General features: G+C 39.0%; 1 protein-coding gene across 1 annotated transcript in view; it reads left to right on the plus strand.

Moving 5' to 3' along the window:
• Positions 1–12,774, plus strand: part of HMGCLL1 (3-hydroxy-3-methylglutaryl-CoA lyase like 1) — an 88,184-nt gene that overhangs the window by 47,585 nt on the left and 27,825 nt on the right. Inside the window, exons 6-7 of the mRNA XM_068407222.1 lie at positions 3,340–3,403; positions 7,860–8,048. Of these exons, the coding sequence (XP_068263323.1) occupies positions 3,340–3,403; positions 7,860–8,048 (253 nt within the window). The remainder of the gene's footprint in view (positions 1–3,339; positions 3,404–7,859; positions 8,049–12,774) is intronic.

A 12,774-nucleotide genomic window follows, 5' to 3' on the forward strand; every position in this document is an offset into this window, starting at 1 on the left:
AAAATGACATCAGCATCTTCGCTATCTGTTTTAATTTCCAGCCCCTCGTAAATCTCAAAGGAAGAAATCTGATACTCTCTCAGCTGAGCTCTCCGGGTCTCCTCCCGTCGGAGCTGGGATTCGACTTATCAGAGGAACCTGTTGGAGCTTCTCTCGAGCCCCACGTTGGGCGCCAATAAATCTGTCACGGTTTAAAGCTGGGCTGGCTATTAAACCTGCAGCAGACACTCTCTGTTAACCCTCCCCCCCCACCCGAAGGGAAAGGGAAAGGGAAAAGGGAGAGAGACTTACGGGTTGGAAAGTTAAAACAGTTTTAATAAACCTATAATAATGAAAAAGAGTATAATAATAATATTGGAATAATCAAATATATACAAATATATATACAAAACCAAGATCGAGCTCCCCCGATGTCGGCAACGTCACCACCGGCACTGCAGGGCAGGCTCCGGGAAGGCCCAGGCTGAGCCTAGCGACGGTCGAGAGCTGGATTCAGGGATGCACAGATCAGGATCGGGGGCAGCAGGAAAACAGACAGAGTCCTCCTTGGACACCGGCCATAGCAGAAAGAGCAAGAGCGAGCAAAAGGCGCGAGACCCTCGTGATCCCCCCGCTTTATACCGAGAATGACGTGTATGGGATGGAATACCCTCGTTGGTCAATTTTGGGTCACCTGCCCTGTCTGCTCCCCCCTGCAGCTGCGACCCCCCCCCTTCAGCTTTTCACTTGTAAGCAGTGAGGAATCAGCAGTGACCTTGGTTTCTCTAAGAAAAAGTACAGCAAGAGCCTTACTGCACAACATCCCTACCGGTGCCTCAGCGATAACTACAAACTTCGAGCGTTATCAGTCCTGGAAGCAGACACTGTCTGCAAAAACATGCAGTTAGTTTCAGAAAGTGCAGTTATTTAGAGGAGACTTAGCTGAAAGTAAAAATCACTGAAAGGAAAATCGGCCTGGTTTAGGCCAAACCAGGACATCCGCACATCTCTACTTTTTCTGCCAATTCATTAGATGAAAATATTAGATAAAATTCTGCCAGGCTCATCCTTGATGAACTCTACTGAAAAACAATTCTTTCATTCTCCACAGGACTTTGTTCTCTCTCTGGTAGGAAGTTCTTTACCTGTCAAATTCTTTCAGTAATCCCTGTTTTCTCCAGTTTAATATTGAGTATCAGATGCCCAGATAGATTATATCTATCATGTTTTCCTTGTTTAAAAATGTCAGTCTAGTCACAATGGTGTAAGCACGCAGAGAGTTCATAATCTCAAACAGATTTGTGCATTGTAGTAGGCAGATTCCTCAGGTCACCACATACTTTCATACCCCAGCGGGCCCAGCTGAATTATGTGAGCTCAGGCGAGTTTCTGCTCACTGGTGTGAACCACAGGGAGTATTCCCTTGTTCTCTAGATACCTTTTGGTCTGCTTTTACTTTTGTTTGCCCTACTCCATTCCAGATGTCATTCATGCCACATTATCACTACCAAATGCATGTCTTCTTGATCTAACATATGTAGCCATTAGGAACATGTAAAGTTATATGTAATTAAAGGGAACATGTGCACATACGTACTGTATGTTTCGCATTTACTTTGTATTTAGTACTGTTCTTGCTGACTTCGTAATAAGTGCTGTGGCTGATGTTGCAGTGCTTTCAGTTAAAGCCTGTGTATTCACTAGCTCTAGGCACTGTAGTATTATGTAAAAAGCAATCCTTTGGGTCTGAAATTTTTCATGCTTGGTTTCATTTGAAAAACTGTGTATGCATAAAAAAAATTAAGGAAATTATCCTGAATTGTTTTTGAGTTACGTGTCACTGAAAAGCAGGGCAGTGTTTAACTGTTAACAGTAGCTCCTTTTTTTATCTTTAATGTAGATAAGAAAATTTAGAATTTTGAAACTTAAACAGTGACATCTAAATTGGGGGTGATATTTTATGAAGTCCATGGCCAAGTTTCAAAAACCTGGTTTTCATAATGACGTACAGATAATTGAAATCATGCCTAGTAGGCATCTGGACTAAAATTAAGAGCAGGATGTAACGGACCCAACCTCTTTTGTGGAAAAAAAATTCATTTCCATTTCTTTGTCAGGGCTAATCAAGTTCTCTTTAGGTTCAAGGTTTGCTTCATTCTTACTGCTACTTCCTGTACCTTCATATAAGGGATGGAATATGTTCAACACATTAAAATGTTGACATTTTTTTCACAATTTGTTTTTGGCTGTTACTCATCCTAATTTCACATTCTATCAATCAGTTTCTTCTTCAACTGCAAAGAAACAATACATCCTGTACCCTACGGACCTTGACTACATACAAACTGGCATCTGTTCAATCCCGTTTGCGTTATACAGTGTATAATTTTACATTATTTCCTTTAGTGTTGAGGGAAAGGGAATGATGGGAGATCGATGAAGGTTCTTGTTCTTCTATTAAGCAGTTGAGCAACCTCCCACTGGGGCTGGGGCTCTGCCTGCCTCTGAATCTGTTGTAAATCCCTCTACAGCCACACTTATTTTGATTTTGAATGGCTGTTTCTGGTTAGTTTAATCCTATTCCTAATCAATTTAAGATAAACAATTAGAAGTTTAATTGGAATTTCATGGCTCTTAATTGTCATTAAAAAAAAGAAATTTAAACCAAATTCTACGCTAACACAGCATTAAGATGGAACAATGGAGGCGTGGTTGTGGGTTTCAATTTTTGTGCTTCGTGGAGCCGATAGCTGCTGTCTGGCTGCTCGGTTTCTTCTTGTCCCAAGGCATACCTACACTACAGTTTGCAATGGAGCTATAATTCCTCTGGGGCACTGGGACAGAAATGTCAGTACAGGGACAGAGAGTGAAAGCTACCCCATTCACCACAGTTCTAATGACTTACGAGATGGTGGGGTTGTTACAAGTTGCTTGTGTCCATGTGTTGCTCTCTACGATGTGGGTAGCTGGCACAAGGAAGAAAATTATATCTTCCTCTTGAGTACCTTGTGTGGGCCAGGCAAGGCAAAACTTGAGCTGGCTCTTACAACTTCAGAAGGAAATACTAAGAAAAATTGAAGTCTCCTGGAGCAGCGTTAGCTTGGCTGCATTGCCAGTCCTTTACAACTCGTGACACACATTGAGCATAAATAAAGCTATAAATCTCTGTTCTATGATTTAAAAAGAAAATTGATAAACCTGCTATTTTCATCTGATGTAATTTTAACTTTTCATTCGAATATTTATTCTATATTGACTGGCTTAACTATTCAAAATTATATTTTTTTTTAATGTAACATGGATGGATACAGATACACACATATAAAACAGAAGTATTTTTGTGTGTTCTTTTTATTGTAGGTACGTGTCATGTGCATTGGGATGCCCATATGAAGGAAACATCATACCAGCTAAAGTGGCAGAAGTAAGAGTGAACTTCTGGTTTGTCTTTTTAATGAATCAAAAGTACATTTTAAAATGTCTATAAGTAGTGTTCTCTACTTAATCCTAAAAAGGTCTTTAATTGATAAAATTTAAGGAAAACAAATGGAAAACATAGCTAATACTAAAACTGGGTGTATAACCTCACTCAACCATATGCAGTCAAAACTAACGAAAATAGTATGTTTTGATGGTTATCAGTCATGAGGAAAAATATTATGTGCTATTTCCTCCAACAAGAAGGTAAGGAAATGCTTAAGGAAATAGACTCAAGCACATATGTCAGTGGACCGTGTTGTACGAGATGATTTCCAGCACAACGTCTTGCAAAGGGTATCTGCTCTTAAATCCATTTCATGCTGGCATAAGCGTACCATGCTGTCAGCCGCTAGAGCCACTGCTACAACACTGTGCTTCTGGTGAGTGTCATGTGATGGACACATGAACCAAAACTCATCCCCAACATGATTTCCTACTAAACGTGCTGTACTGCTATGGTGGAATAAGCTGCACCTTCCCTCCCTGCCCCCTTTTCCCATTTAGGATAAAGAAGAAGAAAGATCATGTCTTAGTCGAGCCTTTCTTCCAGCAGAGAAAGAGATGAGTGAAACAAAAGCGTTAAATTTTGCAGAAAGGCAAAGAGGGCATGAAAGCTGAAATGGACAGTAGAGAAGAAAGTGGAGAGAATTCAAGAGGCACAAGGCAGAACACACTGGCCTTCCTCCTGCAGAAAGACTTGTCTTCTCTGTTACACTTAATCACCTACTTTTGGTGATCTAGCAGAATCTCCAACCCCCCCCTTTTTTTTTTTGTAGCACTGGCAGCTAGTCAACATTTGTCTGATATATTGTGTTCTGCATGTGTGGCTTTCATGTCCTGTACTCCTGCATCTTCTAGTATACATTCCAGATGGAACTTGTGATAATACTCTCCCACAGCAGCCACATATACTCACACTTCTTGAAAAAACTAGCTAAATTGGAAGGTATTCAGTATTTCTAAATTAATTGGGTTCAATATGAAGTGAAAGTTAGAAGTGACACAGCTTTAGTTAGAGCGGTGATGACAGATTCAGCTGTGCTGTTGGTAAATTGCTTACTGAAATATCGTGTTCCCCAACAGGCTTCTTTCCATGTGTTGCTTGTTTTGTAACTACTCTCCTTGCACAGAAGAGCTCCTTTTCAGTTTGCAAGTGGGAGTCCTACCTAATGTTCCAAACCTGCAAACTTTTACTCAGACATTTTATTTTCTGTCTTTATCCTAATAAGTGTCTTCTTGTGTACCTGTACACTGTGGTGTATGTGTTTAAGAATAAAAGCTGCCTCATTAAAGTTACCGAGGCCCTGATTCAGCAAGCACTGATGTTTGTACAGAAGCATCTGATTAGCTGTTAATGGATTTTACATAAACACATGCACTCATCCTTTGCTGAATCAGTATTATCAAAATTACTGGCTGTGTTGGTAAACCCTTTCAGAGAGCTGCCTCTCTGGTCATCATCTTTCTCGGGATGGGGGTGTGTGACTCCCTTGACTGTGCATTGCAATCAGCAGCTATGATTGAAAGGTTTAGACTGTTTCTTCTGCAGTCAATGACAGTGACTAATTTTTTTTTTTTTTAAGCAAAAGATTTTTTAAGCAAAACCCATTAGGAGCGGTGGCTTATTAGCCAGACTACATGTATTTCTGGCTTACTAGGTACAGAACTGTTTTACACATAGTTTTCTAGTGAGTGCAAACTTCAGATGCCTTCAGACTTCTAGAATCCATCTGGTACATCCATATGGTTCTTTAAAAAAATATTTCTCATCTATTAAACTGCATAGTCCTTTTTTATTGCTCTGCTTTTTCTTGAAATGGAGTCACTGTTTAACTATTTATCATTCTGTGGTTTGTGAATTTCAACCTTAGGCAAATAAGGCTTGAAAGTTGTTGGAAGCACTGTATAACATCCATGAAGCCAGTTGTGTTATCTGTTGTCTTCCAGTCATATACGTGGCTGTTTTTATCTTTCTGCCTGCTTCTTTCTCTCCTTAGCTTCCTTTTAACCTAGAGCAGTGAACTCATATAAGCATTATCCAGCATAGAGGCTGATCAGGCTACAGAAAATGCACCTATTCTTATTTGAATGCTATTGGATTATTACAAAGTTTCCCTTACAGCACAAGGACTGCAGTGTGCTTTTATGTTATTTGCTTAGAATCATCTGCAACTCGATTATGACCTTTTGTATTCAGTTTAAGAATATAGTTTTAGATATTATTTCCAGCAGTAGGATTGTTCACGTGCCTAAGGGGTTGCAGTGTTGGGTCACCAACTCCCATTTTGATCAATGCTTGGTGTCAGGGCAGTGCTCCCAATGGGAGTAGCACGAGACTCATGTATAGTAAAACTGCTCAGTGGTGCAGAACACAACCCTGTTCAATCAACAAAGCTGCAAGCTCGTAATCACATTCTGATTACACTGACAAAACAGTGTGTTCTCTTCTCCCCCACCCTCCTCCCAAAAATCCACATTGAAAACTTACAAAACTATAACTAATGGGCTGCCTCCTACTATGGTAGGACAGAAAATCCAATATGAAAAACTCCCATTCAGCTTCCAAGCATGCACATTCTTCTTGAAATTAAATATAGATCTCTTTTTAAGGGTCAATTTAAGGTTAGATCATGACAAGTCAGTGATGATGCTCAGCTTGTTAGCAGAGTTTCCCCCTCTGTTCTTTCATCTTTCAGAACTTTATTTTCAGAAGCTGAAAAACCTAAGGACTGAGCATGGGAAAGAAGTGAATGCAACATGATTTCTAGCAGTTTATGTAGTCTCTTTGTCATCACTAAAATGCTCATTTAGAAAAACTTTGAACAATGAATGAAAAAGAACATGAGAAAAAAATGCAGTCTGCTTCTTTTACCCTGATCTTAAACAAAAACTGAAGTTTGGGGATTAACTAGAGGTAATTACCACTTTTTTTTTCTTACAACAGTAGTCCAGTTAAAACACCTGCCTTGTGTTGATTATATAAAAATATGCTGCAAGATAGAATCTTTTTGGCAATCTGGTGAATGTCCCTTTCGTAAAGCGTATATTGGATTTATGTTGATGCGAACCAGGGGCTCTGACTTTAAAAGCGCAAAGAGTTTTACTACCTTTGCAGTAGTCATATCACTTCCAAGCTTTAAGCAGAACGATTCAGACTACTTGAAGTTCTTTTTCAGCTGTTCTTTGAATTAAGTGAACAGCAATATTAATCCAGCACTTCCGAGACTGCTGGTGCAGCACTTTGTCAGCGTCCTCAGTCAGTCACAGCAATCCCACTGATGAAGTTCTGGAATTGCTTTAACAGCAGAGTGCAGTGCAACTGAAGATTCCTTGGAAAAAGGTCATATTTTTTCATTTCTAAACAGTTAATTTCCAGACTGGGATTCCGTTCCAGTGGAGTGGCCTTTTGGGATCGTTGATACACAGTGGGGAGTGCTAAAAGGGACAAAGATACTCAGCAACTGAAAATAAGGTGAAATCTTTTCCAAATAAATTCAGTGCATCTAAGATAGAAAGTTCCTACATTCAATTTCTAAAGCCGTGTTTTTAGTGTAAACATAGTTTTGTGCTTCCTAGTGTATGTCTCTCTCCATACAAACATTATGGGGCCAGACCTCAAATCTCTTACTCATACAGAGAACTCCTCAAAGACATAATTCCAGAAACATTTAGGGCTCTACTTACATAAGTAAGAACTATTTATATAGGGTTTTGTTTGATATTAAGAAAAATTCTAAAACTTAAAAGACAAAGATGTTAATTAAGTTACAGTTTTGCTTTGTTAGTATTTTAATATTTCATGAATATTTTAATATTTCATGAAAAGCAAGCAAAATTAATATTAACTACAACATGTTAAAACTTCAGTTTTCATTGATGTTTTCAGTGCCAAGAGAAAGCAAAATCAGGCTTTTGGTTAATTATTTATTGTCTTAGTTCAGCCATGTGCTTGGCTCCGTGTAATAAGCAAACAAAAGGGCAGGTCTTTACCCTGCACAACTTGTAAGCTGAAAAGTACATGGAGAAAACCAAACAGCTGGGAAATCCCCAGAGAGAGGAAAATGTTGGGAAAGGGCTTGACAGAAGCTTAAATCATAGTGTACAGTCTCGCTTATTTGGATTCTGTGGGAGAGTCAAAAAGCAAGTTTTTGAGGGATTTGGCTTGGTTGGTTATTCCATGTACAGAAGCAGAACTATCAGCTTAAAATAAGAGGATCTATGGCACATTTGTCTTGGGTGACAATTTTCAAGAATGAATAGAGGGTTTCTGATACATAGGTCCACCTTGGTGGGTCAAAACCTGAAACCTGTACAGAAATATGTCCTTTTTAATGTGTGTTCTTGACCCAATTTTATATTCTTTCATCTTGACCTCTTTGTGTTTCTCTGTTTCTAATCAGGTATCTAAGCGGCTGTACAGTGTGGGCTGTTACGAAATCTCTCTGGGGGACACAGTTGGTGTGGGGACTCCTGGAAGTATGAAAAGAATGTTGGAAGCTGTTATGAAAGAAATTCCTCTGAGTGCTCTTGCTGTTCACTGTCATGACACATATGGCCAGGCATTAGCCAATATCCTCACAGCCATACAGGTAACTCAGGTTCTCATTTTATAGATATGATAGTAGTAGTCTTAGTTTAATTCAAATGCAGAATTTTTAAAAATTGCAGCCTTAAAGAAATTACTAGAAAAGGAAAGAGGCCCTCACTAAACTTCCAGAAAGTATTGCTCACACATCAGATTGTCTACAGGTATTACTGCTGTTGCTTTTGCAAGAAAATTTCAATTCTTATCTACTTATTACCTTCAATTCCATACAAAATCACTAAGAAACAGTGGTGATGTCACATGAATTCTGATGTCTCAGATTCCACTTTTCTTAGGAACTTCTATATGTTCATTGTTTACTAAACTAAAATTTCTGTTTTACAGAGGCATCTAAATATGAAATAGAATATGCATAATTACATCTTGATTTCAGATAGGTAAATCTAAATTATTGATAATTGTGTACACAGAGTGGTCTAGATAATTTTATCACTGTTAACATGCCTTCAGTATGCTTTTTTGTTTATCAGTTATACCTTCCAAATAAGATTAGCAACAACTTTATATCCTATTTGATCTTCTTTCAAATCTCTGCCTAAATAATCAGAAATAGTTAATTTCCATAAGAGATATTTTTCCCTTTGTGTTTATGTATTTTTAAGAATAGAACACAATACAAGAAAGAGACTACAAGTTCTAATATAGTTTTTGTAAAGATATAATCTTGAAAAATATCTTAATGTGTACACGCATTCCTAAGGAGACCTATTTTTACTAAATGTTACAGAATCAAAAGCTGTTTACAAAGCATAGGCCTTTATTGTTCTATTTTATACTTAATGGTGTCTTCTGCTTCCTTGCAATTCAAGCAGCCATTTTTAAGGTCAACTTTCCTTTGTCCTGACTTGTTATTTTGGCAGAGTTCATATTATGTTGTTTAGAAATAATAGCAGTGCGTTAACAGTGTTAGTGATATAAGCAACAAGAAGGAAGAGGGAAATGTTTCAATATGGGAATCTCTGCAGGTATTTGATTAAATACTGAATGACAAAATCTGGTAAAAAAGGTTCTAACTTCTACTCACAGCATTCACTATTCATCCTTGCTCACTTTTATTGTTGCAAATGTGTGTGTAAGTACCATGGGATAAATAAATTGCTAATTTCACAGTTAGCTTCAGTTGCAGATGTAATAGCTAAAAGCATGAAAACCCCTGAGCATGGGAGGAGTTTGCCATAAAAATACTTGAAGCACTGTTTTTCAAATCCTTCCTTAAAATAATTGCTGTCATGGTGCCTACTAAACACTGAACGATGGCTATGCTTTGTTAATGCCAGTATTGTTGTGATTCTTGTTTCAGGTTTAGCTCCTGCTCCTATCTTTTTATTTACTTCTTAAATCAACTGTGTAAGAGTTAAAGGGGAAAAAAGCTCTTAGGTACCTAATGTGCAGTTCAGGCTAATTAACATGTAAATTCAAGAGAGCAATAGACCTAAAAAAAAAAAAAATCCCTGTGCAGCCTTCTCAGATTTCTGGGAAGCCAGGGGGTGCCTGAGACCCACCAGAAGACTACCCCATGTGCTCAGGTCCTGCTAGAGTGCATGTGTAAAGGTGCAGTGTTTTTGGCTGAGCTGAACTTGTCATAGATTTTGCCAGAAGTCCTTGATGAAGCAGGCATTACACAGTCTCTCTGACTGGCTTTGTGCTACAGCAGCTCATTGGCTTGCTCTAAGGTCGGTCCCCAGGCTCTTGGATCCTCAAACAGGGCTCGTACGTCACAACGTCCTCTCCTGTCTCTGGTCAAAGAAATGAGGCAGCTAGCGGTGAATTCCAGCTAAGCAATACTATTTCTAAAACAGGGCAATTTTACGGGTCAGCCAGATGGTAAAGTGCCAAAGCCAGTGGATCAGAGTGCCCAGGTCACTTCTAACCCCTGCTGTAAGGCTTGCCTGTGCTTTCCTCTCTGCCAAAGAAACACAAATGGGCAAAGTATTGGAGTAAAAGCCCTTGTCTGCAGCTCAGCAGTTGACTTCATGGATGAGACTCCCCACAGACACAATTCCTTACCCCTCCTCTTTTATGGGTCTGTGAGACCGACACAATATTTCATCAGGAGCGAAATGGGTTTGAGGGGTTATAGAAATACTGGGCTACGGTTATTGTTTGAAAACAATTTTAAAGAACATTCAGCAGGCAAATTACACTCTTCCTAAGACGTTGCAGACTACAACCTCAGACTGAGTACTATTGTATTGTATATTGTATTTCCTAAGAATTAATGAATGACAGCTGGAAAGCCACAAATCACTCTACACTAATTCAGGCATTGCTTCGATGGGAGATCTCCTAGGAGTGGAAAGAGGTGCTGGTGATTCAGTAAGTGATTTTTTTATACAGATCACATTGTTCCATGCAGGATTATACAACCCAGAGTATTTTCTTTTGTTTGGGGCTGATCCAAAGTCATCTAGAACTGACAGGCTGTATCTGTATAAGAAATTAGCAGGGAAGTAGTCTTGTAATTTTAGTATTCGGTTTTATGTGTGTTGTTTTAGCAAAAGGATAGGTAGTGAAAGATGTGAGAGAGATTAGCCAACTTTTAAAGGATAAGTAATTTTTTAAATTGTTGAAGTGAACAATATACATAGAAAGCGTTGCCTAGAGGAAGGAAATTCACTTTCTTTTATGATGAGAATCTATGTAAAAATGTGAGGAACATGAAGTGATGCTTCAGAACTAAATATTAAACATTTTAAGTAGAAACATGACTGGCTCTAGGTTAACTGGTTCAATATTAAAATATCAGAGTATACAATTTACCAAAGTGACAAATTCAGAAGTGGTGTGGTGATCTAGTTAGAGGTTGTGGTATTTTGAGTAAAATTACATCTGTGGGTTAGCTAATGTGACAAACACAAAACGTAGCTCAAAGAAGTAGTAAAACATTTATAGGAAATTATTACAGACCTCCAAGGAAGGGTAAAAAGATGGGTCAGGAAACCTCTGTGCTGGAGAGGCCCCGATAAGGTAGACCATTGATCTGGTGAGATTTGAGTTACCTTGACAATTGACTCCCGTAGCGTGTACAGAAATAGGTAAGGGAGGGGAAGTTTTTTAATGGAAGCGATACAGAACTCTTTTCTTGCATAGTTGGTGTAGTTGCCAGGAATACCTTTGTCTGTTTTCATAGCAAATATCTGAACATGAGAAAGAATATCTGAAGAGGCAAAGAGGAGTTCTGGCCAGCAGTGATACTTCAATGAACGAAACAATCGTATGGTAATCCCATAGAACTTTATCAAATTCAAATCGCTATCATAATTCATTAATATAAACTGATCCCTACACTACTGGGATCAAATCCTAACTTAGAGAAAACAAGCATAAAACTCTAATGACTTACAGGGAGCAGGGATTTTTAGCACCCTGTGTAATCATTTCCACCTTATTGGACACAATGAGATGAATGAATTTGATAATTTGCCAAATGAAATTACTTTTTATTAGTACTTCCTTTTTCCAGAAAACAGGAATTTTGAAATAAAACCCACACTTTAGTACCATAAATAGATTTGAGCAAGCCTCTAATTAAACTTTCAAGGTTCAGGCTGCAAAATCCAAATTTGTGAATACAGGTTTTCATTACAAACATTATAATACATCCCCTTACAGAGAGTTTAAAACATTTAATAAGATTTCATTAATGTCTTTAAGATCCTTGAATTTTAAAGATTAAATATTTTTTTTTTCAAGTCCAGATAGAAATGGCTGGCTGCTCACCTCTTCCCTTCATTACTTAACTAAATAGATTCTAGCCCCTTTGGTACGTGCTGGAGAGACTAACCAACTTGCATGTTTTTGTGGCTCCAGTTTACTTATATAGTAAGGACTGGATTCACACTTGATGTTGGTGCAGCTAAGTTTTAAGTGCCAGAACCAGCAGACGAATCTGAACATAGTTGCTGAAGTTCATGCTTTATTATTTCACAAGGATCATTGTGTTAGAGCAATAGAGTTCACAGCAGCCTGAAATGGTAGAGCCTAAGTTAAGCCACTGAAAAAAGATGTGTTTAAAATTCCTCTTTTCCATGATTCTTATAAGCTTACACATGAAGCCGTAGGTGAGCTGAATTTTCAACCCAAACCCATCTCCTAGTTAGTACCTAGCTTGTCCTTTTTTTTTTTCCAAATATAGGATTTGCTGTTTGTGGCTGTGGAGCTTGCCTGCAGTAACAGGCTGTCAAGACTCCTTTCAGGTGGTGGTTGGAGGCCAGCTCACTGCTAAGGTCTCTTGTCCAGGAGTTGCTTGCTGCTAAGGAGCCTCAGTGGGGGCTTCCCCTCCTTCACTTGGGGGTGGCTTTAAACCTGAAGCTCTTGTGCTTGGCCCCCACCTGACCTACCTTGCAGCAGTACTGCAATTGTGCTTGCTCCTAGTCTTGTACCTCCCTGATTCTCACCCTCATCCTCACCCGCTGACTTATTTACTGGCTTAACCTCAGGCCTGGCTCATCACTAGGGACCTGCTGGATGATCAGTGAACTGTGACTGATCTTGGTTGCTGTCTCCAGACCTGATTCTGACCTTGAATTGCTGACTCAACTTCCTGACTCCTTTTTGATGAGGTTGCAGCTGCTGCTGCCTGCCCAGCTGTGACTCTTAGCTCCTTCCTTGCCATCCTGTATGGAGCAGTCTGTCCTTGCTGCTGCCAGAGACAGTCAAGTAATTAGAGGAGGGACTAGCAACCAGTATCTTGAGCTTTAAGGATTGCT

This window comes from Nyctibius grandis, chromosome 1 (genome assembly GCF_013368605.1).
Source record: "Nyctibius grandis isolate bNycGra1 chromosome 1, bNycGra1.pri, whole genome shotgun sequence".
Classification (NCBI taxonomy): domain Eukaryota; kingdom Metazoa; phylum Chordata; class Aves; order Nyctibiiformes; family Nyctibiidae; genus Nyctibius; species Nyctibius grandis.